The following is a 21,350-nucleotide window of genomic DNA, read 5'->3' as shown; positions in this document are numbered from 1 at the left end:
CTGTCACAAAAGGTCAGGAGCCACCCAGTCTGCGGGGACCTTAATCTCTGCCCAATGGTCCATTTCTAAATTTTGTGCACAAAACTATAGATGAATAGAATAATATAGTATTATGCAATATTTCTTAAATAAATTATTTGCACCAAATAATGAGGCAAAAATGAGCATTTCGGCATATTTACAAGCACTAAAGTTATTGTGACATTGGACATCTGAACATAAATGTACACAGTACTTTTGTCTATTGTCTAAATTTATTTTGTCTTATTGTCCACATCATTTTTTTCAGACACTAATCACTAATCTATTGAACAGCAGTGGAAAATTGCAGTATTCTGTATTTATATATTAGGCCCACAGTACAGATTGCCTAATCAGCGTACTAGAACGAAGTATATACAGAAAGAAAATGAAAGGATCATATGCAGCCAGTGCGAACCAAGAGCAGCTGCACCACCATTATCATCTTCAACCTCAAGCGGTTCAAGGTGCTTTTCATTTAAGTGCTCGAACAATGACACCATGGAGACCCACGTTTCCTCACAAGTGGGTTTAATCTCATCCTCTGGCAGCTCAAAGCCAAACTCCCCTTCGTCTCTCAGCTCATAGGTGTAACTGAACAGGATGTCCTGGTCAGATGCCCAGTCTGCCGACGTTCCAGAGGTATAATCTGAAACAAATGAAGTAGAGATTCTCAAAGGGAGACTGTGGGTTATTCAGATTCAATTGGTCACCTGTGCCTTCACACGGGGGGGGGGGAACGATTGTTTGCAACTGCGCATGTCTATTCTCATGATTCAGATGAGGATCATATGACATTTATGACCAATAAATGCAGATATCCAGGTTCTTTGAACAGTCCTATCTAGATTTGCCAATCCCAGGGCAATTTTTTAATCACAATCCCGGGATTGGCCTTCCTAATAAAAATAATCTGCCCCCACATTTACTTGGAGTGGCAGAGTGGTGGTGCGTCTGGAAGCAGTGGTGTGTCTAGGTTTGGGGGTACATTGGTGCGGCCAGCAGGCTGCACAGTGAGACCTCTGTCCTCGTCACTCTACGCATTCAGCCGCACAGCTGGAGATGGAAGCAGCAAGGCAGCATCTGAGCATGCGCTGTTACCCTTCTGCGGGAGCCGGCAGAGCAGACTAGGTGTCTTGGGGACAGAGTATTCAGTCTCCACCATCTGCTCCTGTGTACCCATGGGCCGGTCTCTCAGCAACCCAGGGACACAGGGAGAATATTCATCCTCCTTGTCCGCTTAGCAGTTGCTGGGGTACCCCGGGAAAGCCAGCAGGGCCCAGCAGCTGCAGCTGTATAATTAGGACCGGGGTCCTGGTCTGGACCTGGCTCAGGTGATTGGCCACCTGAGTCCTTTTAAGGAATACAGGCTAGCACAGCCCAACCAGTGATAGCATCAATTTTGGGCTCACTACCCTGCCTCTCTGCTGGTTCCTGTTATCCAGGTTCCAGTTTCTGCTGTTGGTCAGTCCAGTTCCTCATCTCCTGGGTTCTCTGCTCACTTGGAGCTGTTGGTTTCCTTTATTCTTTCGCTACTTCTGTTGGACAGAAGTGCCCCTGTTTCTTTACCATCTTGGTCCTCCTTGGACTCACCAGGAAGGTGGTTCAGGTTGTGCTTTGAACACATAGGCCCGTATTGGGTATTGTGTTCGGTACCTTTGGTATCATTTTGTGTGGTTTGCGTGTTGTTACTCTTTGTGTGGTGTTATTACTTTTATGCTTGCGACTTGGTCGCCTATTGTATATGATGAGATCGCTTGTTCAATTAACAGATTCACCTCCCTGATATTGGCTCAGGAGCCATTAGTTAGTGTCCTCCCCAGTCAGGCCCTTGTTAGTCAGTATTTTACCTTTTCATTGTTCCCTATTATGTCCTGGTGGCACCTGAATTAGGATGGACCTAATCTACCCCTCCAACTGTGGCTATTAGAGGTGAAGCCGTAGCATCTGCAGGTATTAGCCACCCTCCAAGATGGATCAACAGAGGCAGTGTAGGACTTGTTGTGGCCATTCTAATCAGTGGTCATGGCTGTTGGGGATTCATAACATGCGCAGTCTAATCCCTAAAACCCGGGTTCCAAACCCCGGCAATTTTTGCCCACCCTCGTCCTATCCCATTTTTACTTACATAATATGGCTGCTGTAGCTCCCACTATGTATTCAGTGTTATGTATCTTTTTTGATTCCTCTGCCGCCTTCTCTGCTGCTTTTGTCTAGAAAGTAAAAAAAAATATACTTAAGTAGAAGTAATAAATATACATAAAATAATCAAAAACAAAAACAGTTGGTGCACCCACAGAAAAGCTGGGTGTACCCCTCTGAATGCAGACGTGTTGATGCCTGCTTGGGGCAGGTGGCTGACATCACATGACATCAGCGCCCACACCGAATTCGGCCATCTCTTGCCAGAAAAAAAGTCAGTCTAGAATGACTTTTATTAGCTATGGGAATAAATCATTCAATTTGTGAGCGACCAACGCCACTGCCGCAGATATCCTGAGCATAAGGGGTAATTCAGTACCGCTGCTTAATGCCGCTTGCCGAAAACCGACCCCCCGACCCCCCACCCCCACAGCCAAATCCCCTCGGTACCATGTGAGAGGATGTACAAGAACACATCCCCTTGCATGCGGCCCTAGGGGAGAGCAATCATTCAATCCGACTATCGAAGGATACCTCTCCCATTCGGAGATAAAAGTCAAGTGTAAACTGACTTTTATTTCCGTCGGAGTCCACCGTCGAGGGGGCGGGAGCTGACATCATGTGACATCAGCTACCCGCCCCCCCTGCAGGCATCGGCCTGCCTGCGTTCCAATAAAATGCTGGCCGTTCCCCTGCTCTGACCCCTGCCTGCCCCCTTCCCCCTTGCAGTCTGAGCTAGCAGTACCCAGAGAGCACAGCAGTATATACATGGTCTTTCTAGCAATATAATGAATAATCCGGGGTACTTGCCATTTCATAATGATTCACAGATGGTAAATATGTATGACCATATGGAAGTAGAATATATTGTCCATAGGAATGTATGGTAAGGTACATGAGAATATTGGGTTTCAGTGGTTCCAGAAGATTGACCACCCCTTGAGTCTCCAACTCAGAAGCCGGTCTTGGTCCGCAGAAGACTAAGGTCTCGCAGTCCCGCGACGCGCCTGTGGCTGGGCAATAAATACAGAAGAAGTCATCATCGGGTAGTAACACTGTATTAATAATGTAGTGCAGTTTATATGTGCAGATCCTTGTGTGAAGGTGATGAATCATATACATGTTCACTTCTTAGTATGGGATCAAACAAGTGAGGAAACTTTTCAGGCTGTTACTAATACTGTAAGAGGTCTGAAGAAGGCATAGACGCAGTTTGGCTGACACAGGTGGCCATGGACAGATGGCCATGGACCCATGGACATTCTGTTCCTGGCATGCCTGGCCGATAGTCTGCCGATAGTGTGTCTTGTTGCACACATTGGCAAGTTTGCACGTGGCCAGTAGAATTTCCATTGGCTGCAGCATTAGGCACTCCTCTACTGCGTCCATCTCTGAATCACCTCCATCATTGGAGATCACGCAGGACCTGACATGGTCCTGACATGTTAACTCCCTGGCGAAGAAGGCCCAAAAACATCTTTACCATCTTAGATGACTGAAGGACTTAATTTCTATGCCTGCACCATTGAAAGCATCCTGACAGGAAATATCACGGCCTGGTTTGAAAACAGCACCAAAAAGGACAGGCAAGCTCTCCAGAGGGTTGTGCGATTGGCAGAGCGTACCATCCGTATCGAGCTTCCAGACCTGGACACTATATACAGCAAGCGATGCTTGACCAAAGCCAGGAAGATAGTGCAGGACCTCAGCCATCCCAACAATGGACTCTTCTCTCTGTTGCAGTCAGGGAAACCCTACCGCTCATTGAAGGCAAACACAGAGTGAATGAGAAGGAGCTTCATTCCGCAGGCCATAGGAGCCCTCATCCAGACCTCCTAGTACCGGGACTTTCTTTCTTTCTAGACCTACCCCACACATTCTCTCTACACTTTTCCTCAGCCGATCTACTTATCGTAATGCAGGACAGTTGTATAATAAGCATTTCACTACATACTGTACTATGTATGATTTTGTACGTGACAAATAAACATGTAATTTGATTTGATCATGTACACTAAATATAAAGCTATAGACGTGTAACCAGCACTTACTGCCCCAATAAAAATCGAAGTTCCGATTAAGGTCTACTCCAAAACAGGTCCCGTTATTATGCGGTGACCGGTTCTTCCTCCAGAAACGTTCCTGGAAGTGACGATGAGATACATGGTTATCACTGCAAATTAAAGTAACCTCCCACATATAGTACAGTGCAGGGTATAGATGGGGAGATTCTCTATTGGTTGTATTTATCAGCACCCCAATTCACCCCTTTTTATCACATTCAGCACAGTATGGTTCTCTATGTAGCATCTATGAAATACTTTATACTCTGCCAGCACCAGGCCGTCTGGCTCTTCTGGAAAATCCCAGATTAGGTAATGACCTGATGGGACAGACCGATTGGATGACAGAGGCTGAGCCGTTTGAATGAATGGCCGACCAACTCTTCCCAGCAGCGATGGATGTAATCCATGATGTGACGATGGTGTAACATTACACATACTGGGTAAGCTGCTACCCAGAGGTGTGGATGGAAAGGTCTACACAGAGTCTAAGTAGACAATGAATAGGTCATCACCAAAAGGTCAACATGCAAATGGTCTAATTTTTTTATTTGTGGGGTATCAAAGTCGACAAGAGTCAACATGGACCACCAATAATTGTAGAGTGTATCTCCGCTCCATTACCACTGCACTTGGCACTGTCATACCTCCCAACAGTACCGATTACTGCGGGAATGTCCCGGTTTTCGGGGACATTCCCGCATCCCTCCCGCGGCCGGCAGTGTCCCGCGGCGAGGGGGAGGCTGTTGGGAGTCCCCCTGTTGGCTGCTGAGCAGCAGTGAATAAACGCTGTGCGCACGAACAGCATCTATTCCCGCAGCCATTGGGCTGGGGGCATAGCTAGAGGCTCGCAGAGCCTCTGGGTCATGTCCCCATAGCATCAAAACGGGGGCGTGGTCTTGCGGTGGGAGCTGTAAGTATAGGCCATGCCCCCTTTAATTAGGTCACACCCCCTGAAATTTCCCCTCTGTCCCTCCTCCATCTCCCTACAAGTTGGGAGGTATGCACAGTTTACCATTGCAAATTGGAGTCTATGTGGATGTTAAAGTATAAAAAAGTCCCAAAAATTGGGATTTTTAAAAAAAAAACTAATGCTAAAGATTTCACACATCGATCTTTTTCATGTCAATGTTGATTGTTTGCATGTCGATCTTTTGCCAATGCCAATTTTTGAATGTTGAACCTTTGGTGTTGACAAATGAAGAGTTGTTATTTTATATATATAGATATTATATATTCATGTATTTTGGTCATCAGCCACTAGATGGCGTCCGATGGAGCAATTTGTGTGTTTCTCCGTTCAGAAGCTCACACCCATCAGTGCTGACATTACTGTAATGCTGGCTGGGTACTAATAATGACCTATCATATAGGTGTCCTCGCAAGCCCCACATTCCAGCATCTTACTGTAGTAAAGGTATAGATGTATCCGTCTACGTTCAGCACAGGCACAACATAGAAATCTACTTGCTTCAGGAGCTTGTTTATCAAGGGCTCATTCTGTCTTGCAAGGATCTGGAAAACAAAGTAATGTGTATGAGGGTTTGGCTAGTACTCGGCGGATGGGCCAATGCATTGGAATGAGCCGGCATGATGCACGTCAATCATTATAAGTAAAAATGTGCACATTTACACACAATTCTTTTTTTTTACCATCGGAATAAGTAATGGTCACAACTTTCAGAATTTTACATTAGACGTTGCTGTCTTGATTTTTTGTGGAGACAAGGCCTCCGGAGGGAGGCCCAGATCAGCTGGGGAGGTTTACTCACAGTGTACAGTAGATAATAAGGACTATAAGTGCTCACTTACTGTAATAAGTATTATGCCCCTTTAATTTAATGATGACAATTAGCACATGCTTACTGTAATAGGTAATAGTTCCCCATTACTGTAATAATGACAATTAGTGCCCCCTTACTGTAATATGCAACAGTGCCTCTTTACTGCAATAATGACTATTGCCTATTACTGCCCGCTTACTGTAATAAGTAATAGTGCCCCTTACTGTAATAATGACTAATAGTGCCCGCTTACTGTAATAAGTAATAGTGCCCTTTACTGTAATAATGACTGATAGTGCCCGCTTACTGTAATAAGTAATAGTGCCCCTTCCTGTAATAATGACTAATAGTGCCAGCTTACTGTAATAATTAATAGTGCCCCTTACTGTAATAATGACTAATAGTGCCAGCTTACTGTAATAATTAATATTGCCCCTTACTGTAATAATGACTAATAATGCCAGTTTACTGTAATAAGTAATAGTGCCCCTTACTATAATAATGACTAATAGTGCCAGCTTACTGTAATAAGTAATAGTGTCCCTTACTGTAATAATGACTAATAGTGCCAGCTTACTGTAATAAATAATAGTGCCCCTTACTGTAATAATGACTAATAGTGCCTGCTTATTGTAATATGTAATAGTGGCCCTTACTGTAATAATGACTATTAGTTTCCGCTTACTGTAATATGTAATAGTGCCCCTTACTGTAATAATGACTAATAGTGCCAGCTTACTGTAATAAGAAATAGTGCCCCTTACTGTAATAATGACTAATAGTGCCCGCTTACTGTAATAAGAAATAGTGCCCGCTTACTGTAATAAGAAATAGTGCCCGACACTGTAATAATGACTAATAGTGCCAGCTTACTGTAATAAGTAATAGTGCCCCTTACTGTAATAATGACTAATAGTGCCCGCTTACTGTAATAAGTAATAGTGCCCCTTACTGTAATAATGACTAATAGTGCCAGCTTACTGTAATATGTAATAGTGCCCCTTACTGTAATATGTACCAGTGCCCCTTACTGTAATAATGACTAATAGTGCCCCCTTAATGTAATAAGTTATAGTGCCCCTTACTGTAATAATGACTAATAGTGCCAGCTTACTGTAATAAGTAATAGTGCCCCTTACTGTAATAATGACTAATAGTGCCCCCTTACTGTAATAAGTAATAGTGCCCCTTACTGTAATAATGACTAATAGTGCCCCTTACTGTAATAATGACTAATAGTGCCCCCTTACTGTAATAAGTAATAATGCCCCTTTCTGTAATAATGACTAATAGTGCCATCTTACTGTATTAAGTAATAGTGCCCCTTACTGTAATAATGACTAATAGTGCCAGCTTACTGTAATAAATAATAGTGCCCCTTACTGTAATAATGACTAATATTGCCTGCTTATTGTAATATGTAATAGTGCCCCTTACTGTAATAATGACTATTAGTGCCCGCTTACTGTAATATGTAATAGTGCCCCTTACTGTAAAAATGACTAATAGTGCCCCTTACTGTAATAATGACTAATAGTGCCCCCTTACTCTAATAAGTAATAGTGCCCCTTACTGTAATAATGACTAATAGTGCCCCTTACTGTAATAATGACTAATAGTGCCCCCTTACTGTAATAAGTAATAGTGCCCCCTTACTCTAATAAGTAATAGTGCCCCTTACTGTAATAATGACTAATAGTGCCCCTTACTGTAATAATGACTAATAGTGCCCCCTTACTGTAATAAGTAATAGTGCCCCCTTACTGTAATAATGACTAATAGTGCCAGCTTACTGTAATAAGTAATAGTGCCCCTTACTGTAATAATGACTAATAGTGCCAGCTTACTGTAATATGTAATAGTGCCCCTTACTGTAATAATGACTAATAGTGTCAGCTTACTGTAATATGTACTAGTGCCCCTTACTGTAATATGTACTAGTGTCCCTTACTGTAATAATGACTAATAGTGCCCGCTTACTGTAATAAGTAATAGTGCCCCTTACTGTAATAATGACTAATAGTGCCCCTTACTGTAATATGTACTAGTGCCCCTTACTGTAATATGTACTAGTGCCCATTACTGTAATAATGACTAAAAGTGCCCGCTTATTGTAATAAGTAATAGTGCCCCTTACTGTAATAATGACTAATAGTGCCAGCTTACTCTAATATGAAATAGTACCCCTTACTGTAATAATGACTAATAGTGCCAGCTTACTGTAATATGTAATAGTGCCCTTACTGTAATAATGACTAATAGTGTCAGCTTACTGTAATATGTACTAGTGCCCCTTACTGTAATATGTACTAGTGTCCCTTACTGTAATAATGACTAATAGTGCCCGCTTACTGTAATAAGTAATAGTGCCCCTTACTGTAATAATGACTAATAGTGCCCCTTACTGTAATATGTACTAGTGCCCCTTACTGTAATATGTACTAGTGCCCATTACTGTAATAATGACTAAAAGTGCCCGCTTACTGTAATAAGTAATAGTGCCCCTTACTGTAATAATGACTTATAGTGCCCCTTACTGTAATAATGACTTATAGTGCTGCTTACTGTAATAAGTAATAGTGCCCCTTACTGTAATAATGACTATTAGTGCCCGCGTACTGTATTATGTAATAGTGCCCCTTACTGTAAAAATGACTAATAGTGCCCCTTACTGTAATAATGACTAATAGTGCCCCCTTACTCTAATAAGTAATAGTGCCCCTTACTGTAATAATGACTAATTGTGCCCCCTTACTGTAATAAGTAATAGTGCCCCTAACTGTAATAATGACTAATAGTGCCAGCTTACTGTAATATGAAATAATACCCCTTACTGTAATAATGACTAATAGTGCCCCCTTACTCTAATAAGTAATAGTGCCCCTTACTGTAATAATGACTAATAGTGCCCCCTTACTGTCATAAATAATAGTGCCCCTTACTGTAATAATGACTAATTGTGCCAGCTTACTGTAATATGAAATAGTACCCCTTACTGTAATAATGACTAATAGTGCCAGCTTACTGTAATATGTAATAGTGCCCTTTAATGTAATAATGACTAATAGTGCCAGCTTACTGTAATATGTAATAGTGCCCCTTACTGTAATAATGACTATTAGTGCCCGCTTACTGTAATATGTAATAGTGCCCTTACTGTAATAATGACTAATAGTGTCAGCTTACTGTAATATGTACTAGTGCCCCTTACTGTAATATGTACTAGTGCCCGTTACTGTAATAATGACTAATAGTGCCCGCTTACTGTAATATGTGATAGTGCCCCTTAAAGTAATAATGACTACTAGTGCCCCTTACTGTAATAATGACTAATAGTGCCAGCTTACTGTAATAAGTAATAGTGCCCCTTACTTTAATAATGGCCAATAGTGCTCCTTACTGTAATAATGACTAATAGTGCCAGCTTACTCTAATATGTAATAGTGCTCCATACTGTAATAATGACTAATAGTGCCCCTTACTGTAATATGTACTAGTGCCCCTTACTGTAATATATACTAGTGCCCATTACTGTAATAATGACTAAAAGTGCCCGCTTATTGTAATAAGTAATAGTGCCCCTTACTGTAATAATGACTAATAGTGCCCGATTACTGTAATAAGTAATAGTACCCCTTACTGTAATAATGACTAATAGTGCCCGCTTACTGTAATAAGTAATAGTGCCCCTTACTGTAATAATGACTAATAGTGCCAGCTTACTGTAATAAGTAATAGTGCTCTTTACTGTAATAATGACTAATAGTGTTACTGTAATATGTAAGTGCTCCTTACTGTAATCATGACTAATAGTGCCAGCTTACTGTAATAAGTAATAGTGCCCTTTACTGCAATAATTACTCCCGCTGCAAAATGTTACAAATCAAAAGTATATAACCTGGGACTGTACCTCTTTCACAAACCACTGGCAGTACGCAGGAGCTATCCATTCCCGAGCATGGATGCCGCAGTCCATGAATACAACTTTCTTTGTCTTGGATGACGGGAATCCGATCTGTAACACAAATATATACAGTACCTTGTAGAGATGAAGAGCAGGACATGAACACACTTCTACAGCTAGAAACAAACTTGATTATAACTAAAATAGGGTTGTGTTTTTTACAACTATATACTAATAAGTTGATTGCAAGCGCTTCCTTGTGGTCTCTGCCACCTGCTGGGGTCTCCTGCATTCGCATAGATAACAGCACTTTACTAATGCATACAATGTCTCTCTGGGGAAGGTTCCCCATTGGAATAGTCAGTACTGCTTCCTCGATATAAATAGGTTATTGAAGATTCATAGTACGGCATCAACACAAATGTCTCCAGGTCATCCGGTGTACTGTAGCATGTGACATACTGCATTAACATTGTTACGCGTTTCATGAGACTGCTGCCCACTTCTTCAGACAGTTTATACCTATCTTGTTTTAACAGTGTTATTTCTAGAATAAGACCTTTTATCTCCAGCACAGAACAAGCTAGATTCTGGAACTCTGCATGAATAAGAAGCATGTTTATTCTGAATCCAGCCACAAGATCATCCAGGTATAGGCTGTCTGATGAAGTGGGCAGAAATCCCATGAAACGCGTAGCCACATTTATGCAGTGGTGTACTGGATGACCAAGGCTTGTTTGTATTGATCTCTTTCTTTCTGTATTATCATAGACTATTTATCAGCAGCAAGAATCTACATGGGATTATCTGACATTAGGTTAAACAGGGTAGATAGGGCAAATGCAGCATTCCTCCCGCTACTCGAGGAACAGCAACCCCATAATGTCAACACCTTTTGTGATACATTTCTAAAATTAGAAAAATTGGTAAACAAAGAATCACGACTCTGGTGGGAGGTACAGACACTAAAACTATATGAACAGAATCAAATTATACCAAAAGGACTGACCATCAAGAAACTACCGACACATAGCACAGAAGACGACACATTTATGAACAAATGGAATAAGACACTCAAACAATGTTCACTAGAACTCATAAATGTATTGATTGAGACCAATACCAACAGACTGGAGAGTGTAGAGTTAGAGATCAACCAACTCGAAACAGAACTTGAACCCTATAAAGACCAACCAGAATTTATTACACTGACAGAACTCACAAAAAATAGGTTATTACAAGGAGAAAATAAACTTATCGAGATCAAAAAGAAAAAGACAAGTTTGGCATCAAACCGATTACCAACCACACACAAAAAAACAAATCTACTCTAATCCTAAAAAATAAATCAACAAAGACTAAGATCAAAACACCCATCTACAGAAAATTGAACCTCACATACCAACAATACATGACGAGAATACACACCAAACAACCATCCAATACACACAAGGATAACGACACCACACAAGACAGTACAGATTTAACCGTATCCGAACAATCCTTTTCGGTCCACGAAATAGAAGAAGATGATACAGGTGAACAACATAGCAATTACGACCATCTAGCCAGACTCTCACTTGGTAAGGGGTGGGAGAAAAGTCTACTCACAGAGATCAATAGTATACAAGACACCATAGAAGAACTGGACACTAGTACCCCAGACAAAACACAGACAGAGGACCAACACATTGAACCATGTGCTTCCCCAACACAAACCCTTTTTTTAGGCAAACAACCCCCTCTGGAAGGGAACAAAAAGAAACCACCAAGACAGGAAAGAAAAAAACAAACAAAACCAGAAGGGGGTGTAGGGGGGGAGAGAACAACAATAAAAACAAAAAAGATAAGAAAGACGAGACAACAGAAATAGGAAAAGGGATATTCAATTTGAGCAATTGCACCCTCACACAACAACAATTGAAAATCCTAGACAAAGGGCTAAAATTCGCCCCTACACATAAATTAGACAAATTTCAGACATATTTAGACCTACATAATTTCACCAGAAAATTGACCCTAAAAAATATAGTTTTCAAACACCACCCCTGTAGCAGTAAGAAATGAGGAAACACAAGGCACTTACAAACACACAGATTTAAAACCAGCATCTAATTTCTACCCCAGTTACATGAAAGGCCCTCAAATAGATGCTTTTGTTAAAATGGTAGAACGTGACATTGAAAACATAAAGTACAAACCAACACAGAAAAACATCACTAAAAAAGAGGAACAAGCACTAAAAAAATTTACAAGACAACAAAGCAATAATCATAAAATCAGCAGATAAAGGGGGGGGGGATAGTAATCTTGAATAAAGAAGACTATCTGAAGGAAGCGCATAGGATACTAGATGACACAACCACCTATACCAAATTAAAGGGGGATCCAACACTAAAATTCAAACAAGAACTGGACAAACACATAAAAACAGGGAGTGATAAGGGAATCATTAACCCACAGGAACTCAAGTTCATTGAAACACAAAATCCCGTAATACCCGTCTTTTATTACTTACCAAAAGTGCACAAAAATTTAACATCACCCCCCGGCAGACCAATAATATCAGGTATCAATTCATTAACCTCAAACCTATCACAATATCTGGACACCTTCCTACAGCCATACGTACAACAACAGCGATAATATATTCGAGACACAACACACATTCTAAAAATACTACAAGACACCCCATGGGGAGACAATTTATGGTTAGCAACATCAGATGTGAGTTCATTGTACAGTGTAATAAATCATGACCAGGGTGTCAACAGCATTGCATACCATTTAACACAAGATCAAACAATCCCACAAGACCAAATCGAATTCATTTTACACAGTATCAATTTCATTTTAAAACACAACTATGTTTGGTTTGAGAACAATTTCTACCTGCAGACAACTGGCACAGCTATGGGCACGAGATTCGCCCCAGGGTACGCAAACCTCTTTATGAGCTGGTGGGAAGACCAGCACATATGGGGTACGGACGGCCCGGGGGAGAATCTCGTGCTCTGGAATAGATTTATAGATGACGTCATATTCATATGGAGAGGGGACGAATTATCACTACAAAATTTTCTGACATCCATGAATAACAACCACAACAATCTAGTTTTCACCACGCAGTACAGTAAGACCAATGTACAATTTTTAGATCTGAACATATTCATAGAAAACAACCAAATCCATACCAACACATATAGGAAATCAGTTGATGTTAATAGTTTTATACGGTCCAGCAGTTGGCATCACCCGAGCTGGTTACAATCAATACCAAAGAGCCAATTTATAAGAGTAAAACGTAACTGCTCGAAACATGGAGACTTTATAGAACAAAGTAGAGTAATGGCAGACCAGTTCGGAGAGAAAGATTACAAAGAGAAAGACTTACAGCCAGCGATACAAGAAGTAGAAACCATAGACAGAAAGGACCTTCTAAGCTACAAAAAAAAGAAAACAGACACTTACCAAGAGACACCATTCATCACACAGTATTCTAAGGAATCCAAAATACTACAAAAAAGCCTTAGGAAACACTGGCCATTACTATTGGAGGATGAAACATTATCTGACATTCTGCCAACAACCTAGAGTGGTATTCAGGAAAGCCCCAGACATCAGGAGTAAACTTGTCACCAATCACATTCCCCCCAAAACTAAAACACAGACAACAATAGGCAATAGCCAACCTAGTAAGGGCTTCTTCCACATGTGTAGGATGTACTAACCAGCAAGTAAAATCAACAAAACCAATTACTGAATTCAAATCATCAACCACACAAGATACATTTATAATCAAGAACAGGATCTCATGCAACAGTAAGGGGGTAATCTATCTTATGGAATGTGGGTGCCACAAACAATACGTAGGCAGAACAACAAGGACACTCAAAACCAGAATAGCAGAACATATACGTAACATAAAGAAAAAACACGAGGAACATAATCTCTCAAAACATTTCTGTGACCACCACAATGGGGACCCTAGCACTTTGAGGTTTATAGGCATTCAAGAAGTGAAACAAAACTGGAGAGGGGGCGACTTCACACTTAAAATCAATAAGTTACAGCTAAAGTGGATGTATGTACTAAAAACCTTGAAACCCAGAGGCTTAAATCTAGATAACGAGGTAAAAGCAATAGTGGGTAAGAAATGATTAGTGTGTTGCAGTAATGCAAATCTATCTGAATTCCATATACTAGGTAAAAAACTAGACCATTGTTTAACATTCATTAAACAATACTTATAAACCCTATGTTTTATTTACTTGCTGTCAAAACTGTAAAAATTACCGATATAAACCTAAGTTTTCATTTATTTGCTGCCAAAGTGTAAAGACAGCCTGCCACGGCAATCTACACACTGTTTCACTAATCAACTGATTAGCAACACACTATAACATGTCAATCATGATTGACATAAGACCTAACCAATCATGTACAAGCAAGAAAATCAACCAATGAGAACAAACGCAAATGAACCAATGACAGACAGTTTGTTTAAACGGAGGGACAGATAAAAACCGAGACTATGGACATACATTTATCTCCCTAGAAGAAGGCTAATAAGGCCGAAACGCGTTGGAGTAATATCCACTAGACAATTGAACTATTCCACGCCAGAGAGAAGAACCTTAATCCATCCCGCGATTCCCCGCGGTGCAGAAGCGCAAACTGGCAAGCTGCAAACAGAACGGAGACGGAGCGCAAGCAAAGACAGCCGGACGCAGTTACTGTGAGGACGGGTAAGTAGGAGGCAGTCCAGTGTGACGAGAGGCAGGAGGACTCCCAGGCAAGGAGGTCGGTACGCGGCGCACGAGTGACCGAAGGTGACTCAGGCGGCGCGGACCATATCCTTGAAACAGGCAGTCACCAGAGGACCGAGGTGCTGGGCGTTGTGTCTCCACACACGCACAGCAACCCTCAGTGGGTGCACTAGCTCACCTGGCATACCTACATGCACCATCCACAGCTCCTCCGAAAACCACTACCATCACACTCATAACATCTAAAGGGGTACCTGAAGATTTGTTCAATACATCTGAGTTAGCGGGACGCCGCGCTCACTGCCAATCCGAGACTGCTTATTTACCATCTGCAACCCACCATCCCCCGTTGTTATTAACAACTTAAGGATATACCTTATCTCTGACGTGAATTTTACCACTCAAAACAACAGCTCCGTAAGAGCGTACACACTGCCCAACCAGGACAGACCACCAATCTGACTCCATGGGAGTTTGTACACACATCGGCAACTGTTGCATATGTAAACAATCTATCCATTTGTGCTGCAACACTGTTTGCAGTCTATGTTTATACTTAAGTTTGTTATTTACCTTTTATTTTTAAATCCTGCATGTTTATGTATATTCGTACCTTGATTTACCAGTAAAGTGTGTTTTTTCAATTCAATAACAGACTGTTATTAAGATCACACACACCTTAGTACTAAGGCAGAGCGCAGCACTAAAAAACCTAAATATTTCTGTACAATCAAAGGACTAGTCATCCTTAAGTGCAGCTGCTAGCCGAACACGATTCGGTGCGCTGATAACAAACCCATTTCTTTTTGTTTGTATTGATGCCATACTATGAATCTTAAATAAACAGCATCAAATTGATCAGTGTTTGTAAATATGACGTTTTGTTGTTCTTTGTTGCTCTTAGTTTTATTTATGCAAATTAGATGCACATTTTGAGCAAATCGGGATCGTGCTGGAAATTTCTGCAGCACTTTATAATTAGGAACAAACACATTCGTTTATACTGGAGATTGATCATATTATTGCAGGAAGATAGATCACTAGCATATTCCTGGAGACATGGAGCTATATTCAATACTTTTTAGCGCGCTGTGATGGTGAGCAGTGCCGATAGCTCGCTGTCACAGCTCACAGGTCAATATTCAACTGACCCCCTGCACTCACCGTTTCCACCTCGCTGGGTTTTTCCAAGGCTTGCGGGCAAGTGCGGGTGTCAAAGCGGCAAGGCTTGCAGCTAAATGCAGCGGGCTCGCTACATTAGCGGCGAACCTCGCAGTTCAGGGGAATCAGAGGATGGCAAGGAGCCCCCTGAAACGTTGAATTGGCCGATGCAGGGGTTAAACGGCAAGGATTGCTTGTTTTCGGCAATGTGGAAATCAGTTTGGAAAGTTGAAAAATAAAAGACAGATGGCTTCTAAGGAGGAGGATGCTGTGGGATTGAGCTCTGATGAGACTGAGATTGTAAGCTCTGAGGAGGCTGTTGGCCTGAGGAGGCTGATAGTCTGGAGGATGATTGTCTGTGGAGGATTATGGTCGATTAGGCTTAGGATCTTCACTCTGAGGATGTCAAGAGTCTGCAGTGGTTGAGGGTCTGAGGAATTTGCTGGCATGTGGAAGATGATGGTCTGTGGAGAGTGATGGTCACAGGAGGCTGAGAGTCTGCTCTGAAGTGGCTGAGGGTCTAAGGGGTGGTTGATGGTCACTGGAGGGTGATGGTCTGAGGACGCTGAGGGACTGAGCTCTGAGGAGGTTGATTGTCTGAGGTTTTGCTGGTCTGAGGGGCTTTGCTCTGAGGAGGATGATGGTCTGAGGAGGCTGAGGGACTGAGCTCTGAGGTAGCTGAGGGTTTAAGAGGTTTAAGGATCTTCACTCTGAGGTGGCTGGGGTGTTGGTTCATGGTCTGAGGAAGCTGATAGTCTTATTAGGCTGAGGATCTGAGCTCTGAGGAGGTTGAGGGTCTTAGGGGTTGATGGTCTGTGAGGGATGAAAGCCTGAGGGACTAAGCTCTGAGGTGGCTGATGGTCTGAGGGGTTTGAAGGTCTTTGCTCTGAGGAGGCTGATGGTCTGAGGAAGCTGATGTGGAAGCTGATGTTCTGAGCTCAGAGGAGGTTGATGGTCTATGAAGGCTGAGGAATTGAGCTGTGAGGAGGTTGAGGGTCTGAGGAGCTGATGGTCTGGGAGGTCTGAGCTCAGAGGTGGCTGAGGGTCTGAGGAGGCTTAAGGACTGAGCTCTGAGCAAGCTTGGTGGAGGGTTAGAGTACAAAAAAATTAAAATGGTGGATGAGGTGTTGCAGATGATTTGGTCACAATATAAAGGAGTAAGAAAAGTAAAAAGTAATAGATGTTGGTGTCTATCTGGTCACATATGAGAGCGCGGGCAATCAGGCCTAATAGAGGATCGAAATAGAACTTCTTGGTCCCTAAATCTTCATTTTGCCACAAAACTTGACCTGATCTCCTGTATATTACCACAGACGTTACCAAGATAGAAGGCAGAACTGTATCTTACCTTATCCAGAGGAAAAAAACACACAAGATTGCCATGTGTGTAATATGGCATATGTATGTCTATGACTTACTTTGAAGTAATAGATGGGACGCTCCTCGTATGTGTGCCCCAGAAGATGCTGTGCCACCAAATTACTATGTTTGTCTTTAATCAGTTCCATCCAGGTATAAATCTGTAACAGTGTAGAGTATATTAGCCATTGTCTACAGTATATCTTACATAAATCATTGTATCTATCTATCTATCTATCTATCTATCTATCTATCTATCTATCTATCTATCTATCTATCTATCTATCTATCTATCTATCTAAAAAACGAGCCATTGAACAGTATCTTCCATCTGCTCCGGTTTCCACTGATCTGCTAAGGAACCAGGCTGAAAGTGGTCATCACTGATAACAGAGACCTGCCCAAAGAATGTGTGGGCACACACCCAGAAAACACCATATTCCCGCCCATAAACATTGGCTTCCTGTCAACCAAACTGTGACTTCTATGCAACTGCTATGCATATGGATATTTAACTGCAAATTGCGGCTGCACATGTGCAATGTAAATGCTGGGCACCCCCAGGATGGCACTCAAGCCGTCTTAACTAATCTTCCAGGGAAGGGTGACTGGGGCCATTGATTGGTGCTCTAGCTGCGACCAACAGATGTTGCAACAGCAGAACAGCTCCCATGAGACTGAGCAGACACAGCGAACACAACAATGGCTCCTAACAAAATCAATCCTAGAATGTCTGTGTGTGCCTGTACGTGAGGAGACTGATTCAAGGTAAACAAAATTGTATTCAGGTGTAAAGCCCCTTTACACCTGAATACAATTTTGTTTACCTTGAATCAGTCTCCTGAGTGCCGTCATTTTTTCCTCTTTGAATATTGGAGTTTTATGCATCATTTCGTTCTGGCACCGTGAGCAAGCTGTCTTTATTAACCATTGAGTGCCGGCAGTTATTGGATCTGTATATATACATACAAGTATATATACTGTATATATCCCAGCCTTTCATATTTCCCAGCTTGCTTTCAGCTTTTATAGATTATTGTTGTAATATCTATTACAACAAAAAGCTATAAAAGCTGAAAGTAAGCTGGGAAATATGAAAGGCTGGGGTAGGCCAGCATTTCCCTTCTTATAGTATTCGGAGGCGGGCAGGGAGCCAGTCACCCTGGCTGCAGCACAGGAGGACGGGAGGAGAGAGTGCGGACAGCACTGATGTGCTGCTGCCCGCGGCGCCAGCAAATGTAGGAAAGGATGGGCAGCCCATTACTCGGCAGAAGAGAGTAGTCAGCAGTGAGTCCTCTTACCTCTGCAGCTTTGAAGTCTCCCCCTGTGAGCAGGTGACAGCTCCTGTCTGCAGCTTCCCGGCCCCGGCGCTCCCTACAGACCACGGGAGGGTTGAGAAGGGAAGGAGGATGGCAGAGGGAGAAGGGAAACTTGCGCAGCACCAATTATGCATCTGCTGAGGCAGACCGCACCTGGCGCTTCCCGCAGATCTAGCCCCCCAAGCCGCCGCAGGGTCTGCGGGCCCATAGTTACGCCACTGCAACACAATGTGCGAGCCGTGATCCAGATGAGGGGGGAGTTTACAGCCAAGGGCAGACACGACTACCCCCAGGCTGTCCCGCCCTCTGTAGCTGCACTACATGCATAACCCTAATGATAGCTCTGACAGTGCCTTGCTTACCTCATCCATAGGGTGGTATTCAGTGTATGTATACGTGTCCAGGGATATGGCCCTTGCTCTGTTCTTGTGCACAGGCCGGCTGTCAATCAGCTTCTGCACGTCTTCAATCATGATGCTGCGGAGGAAGACAACGTAAGATATATTCTGTGCTGTCACTTTATTTATGTAGCCAGGTGGTTCTGGGTGCTACTGGCTCTAAACTCTTGGAATCCACTGTGATGCCTCTGCGATGGAAGAGGGGCACAGTCATGGAGCTAATTAGCTCACTTGTGATTCTGTGAGGAGACCTGCAAAACATGCACTGTTGGTAGCCCTCGAGGACTATGGTTGGCTACCCCAGCTATACTGTAGATCCACCTCCCAGTAAATACTACAAAGTGTAGCCCATGTGGGCTACAATGGCTAAAGGCATCTACAGATACCAGGGACAATTTAATGAAGCTTTGTGGTGCTTGGGAAATTTGTCAATAAAGTCTCCCCCATAAAATCTATGTGGTCCCCCTGTTTTGTGGTTGAAAAGGGGACCACGGGAGATATCTGCTGCGGGCACCTAGGGAACACTTTGTGCTGGATGTAAAGCTGTGTGGGATTCTGACTTGGAGGTTTTTTTTAAAGGGGCAATCAGTTACACGGCATGGTTATACCTTATAAGTGATCGCCCCTTTAAACAAAGGTTAATTGATTATAGATCAGCTGATGCTAAGCTTAATTACACGCAACAAAATAACATTATTATACTGCCCATTTGTAACATTGATAGATCTGTATATTTAATGTAATAGATAAGTAGGTGCCTCACTATCCTACTATCATATTTGTTGTATATTCTAAGTACTAGGAGGTTATCTTTCCCTTTTTACAGTATATACTGTCTATAAATATATATGAGCGCCATCATTGGGGTAGAGTCAGCGTACTTATAGGGAATGTCCTGCTGGCCAAGCTTCTCTTTCATCTGCAGGACATTGGACACTTGGACCCGGACGTGCACCTCTCTCCCGCTGTATATTCCCTCTACAGTATCCGGCTTCCACAGGTCCAGCTGTACAGAAAGGATAAATAATTTATTGCGGATAAACCAAAACATCGCTCTGTAAATAAATTATTGAAAGATGATCGGTAATTCTGGGATTCTCCTAAATGTGAACATGGTGAATTACCTTTCAATGTGTTGACCACTGTCATGTTGTCATTTTGCTAGTATAATGGATGACCCGGGTTCAGTGTGAAAAGGTGCGACCCGGGTTTGTGTTGAGAAAGTGTTATGAAAGATTTTCCGTCTTCTTACAATAGGGTGGCCACGGTGTACAGTCCCAGTGATTTCGACTGAGTCCCCTGTGTATCAAGATGGCTAACTACATCCTGCCAAATTGGGAGCCTCGGCCAAATGCACAATGTAGCAAAAATATTCTTGCCTGCAGTGTCTATTTGGCCGGGCAATAGCGAAGCTGTGGGGGCGCACAACACTATCGCCCGCTACACACGGAGCGATTCAGGAAAACCATCTAAGCGATTTTGATGATGTAATCAAGTAAGAAGAATCACCCCGAGTGTACACCCCTTAAGTGTGAGACGTTTGCAAATCATTTAGAGAAAAGCTAATTTTCTTGACACTATGGCCCAGATGTATAAAGCTTCAAAAAATGATAAAGTGGAGAGTAATAAACAACCAGCCAATCAGCTCCTAACTGTCATTTTCCAACACCAGACTGTAGCATGGAAGTTGATCACTTTCTGAAGCTTGAAACATCAGGCGTGTGTGCTTTCTGTTCATACCGGTGCTCGTAGTAAGTTGCAAATGTCCCAGGCTATAGCCCAGTTGGCAATTTTTTTTACATCGTCCCGAGTTCGCATCCAGTGATGTCACACGCCCATATCCCGTCCATTAGTGGGCCATCTCTATTCGGATAAATATCCAGCTCTCAGTCACGTCCTATACATCCATACATTTTTGCACAAAGGCAGCAGCAGCAAAAAAAGGTAAACTCCTTCAACATCGCCATTGCATGCGAGAGCATCAGCATTGTGTGCGATAGCATTGTCATTGTGTGTGATAACATTGTAATTGTGTGCGATAGCATCAGCATTGCATATGACTCAAAGCAAAAGTGGTTTACGGTGCGTCCTAATTTGCAACCAAACTCGCTTCTCCTAAAACCTCCATTCAACTCTGACGCCATAGTCCCACCATCCGGATGCTGATTATCCACCTTCTTGCAGATTTCAATACTCAGAACATCACTCTACTGTAGTAGTAACATTAGTTTTAAAGTAATGAAGGCATTTATTGTGCTGGGCAATGTTCTATCACAATCTTTATTGGTGACAAGAACTTACAGTATATTCATAAATTTACACCACCTAATAAGCTACAAGCCTGTTATTCATCTCCAGATATGAACTTTTTATCACCTTTTATTCTCAGGAATACTGTAGGAAGAGATTTACTAAATAGGCAGCATGCAT

At 42.3% G+C, this 21,350-nt stretch overlaps 1 protein-coding gene across 1 annotated transcript; it reads right to left on the bottom strand.

Annotated features, from left to right (window-relative positions):
- Window positions 1-374: 374 nt before the first annotated feature.
- On the bottom strand, window positions 375-19,854 carry LOC146021265 (carboxypeptidase O-like). The gene is made up of 9 exons (XM_083155059.1): window positions 19,802-19,854; window positions 18,885-18,999; window positions 17,263-17,364; window positions 9,921-10,025; window positions 5,634-5,741; window positions 4,215-4,305; window positions 2,974-3,176; window positions 2,150-2,234; window positions 375-670 (listed from the first exon to the last, which is right to left on the bottom strand). Exons 1-9 carry the CDS (start codon window positions 19,837-19,839, stop codon window positions 375-377), a joined length of 1,143 nt encoding a protein of 380 aa, XP_083011185.1. The 5' UTR covers window positions 19,840-19,854.
- Window positions 19,855-21,350: the final 1,496 nt, after the last annotated feature.

Source organism: Crinia signifera, chromosome 7 (genome assembly GCF_055691185.1).
Source record: "Crinia signifera chromosome 7, ASM5569118v1, whole genome shotgun sequence".
NCBI lineage: Eukaryota > Metazoa > Chordata > Amphibia > Anura > Myobatrachidae > Crinia > Crinia signifera.
The sequence above is the reverse complement of the archived record's forward strand: the minus strand, read 5'-3'. Positions and strand labels throughout refer to the sequence as shown.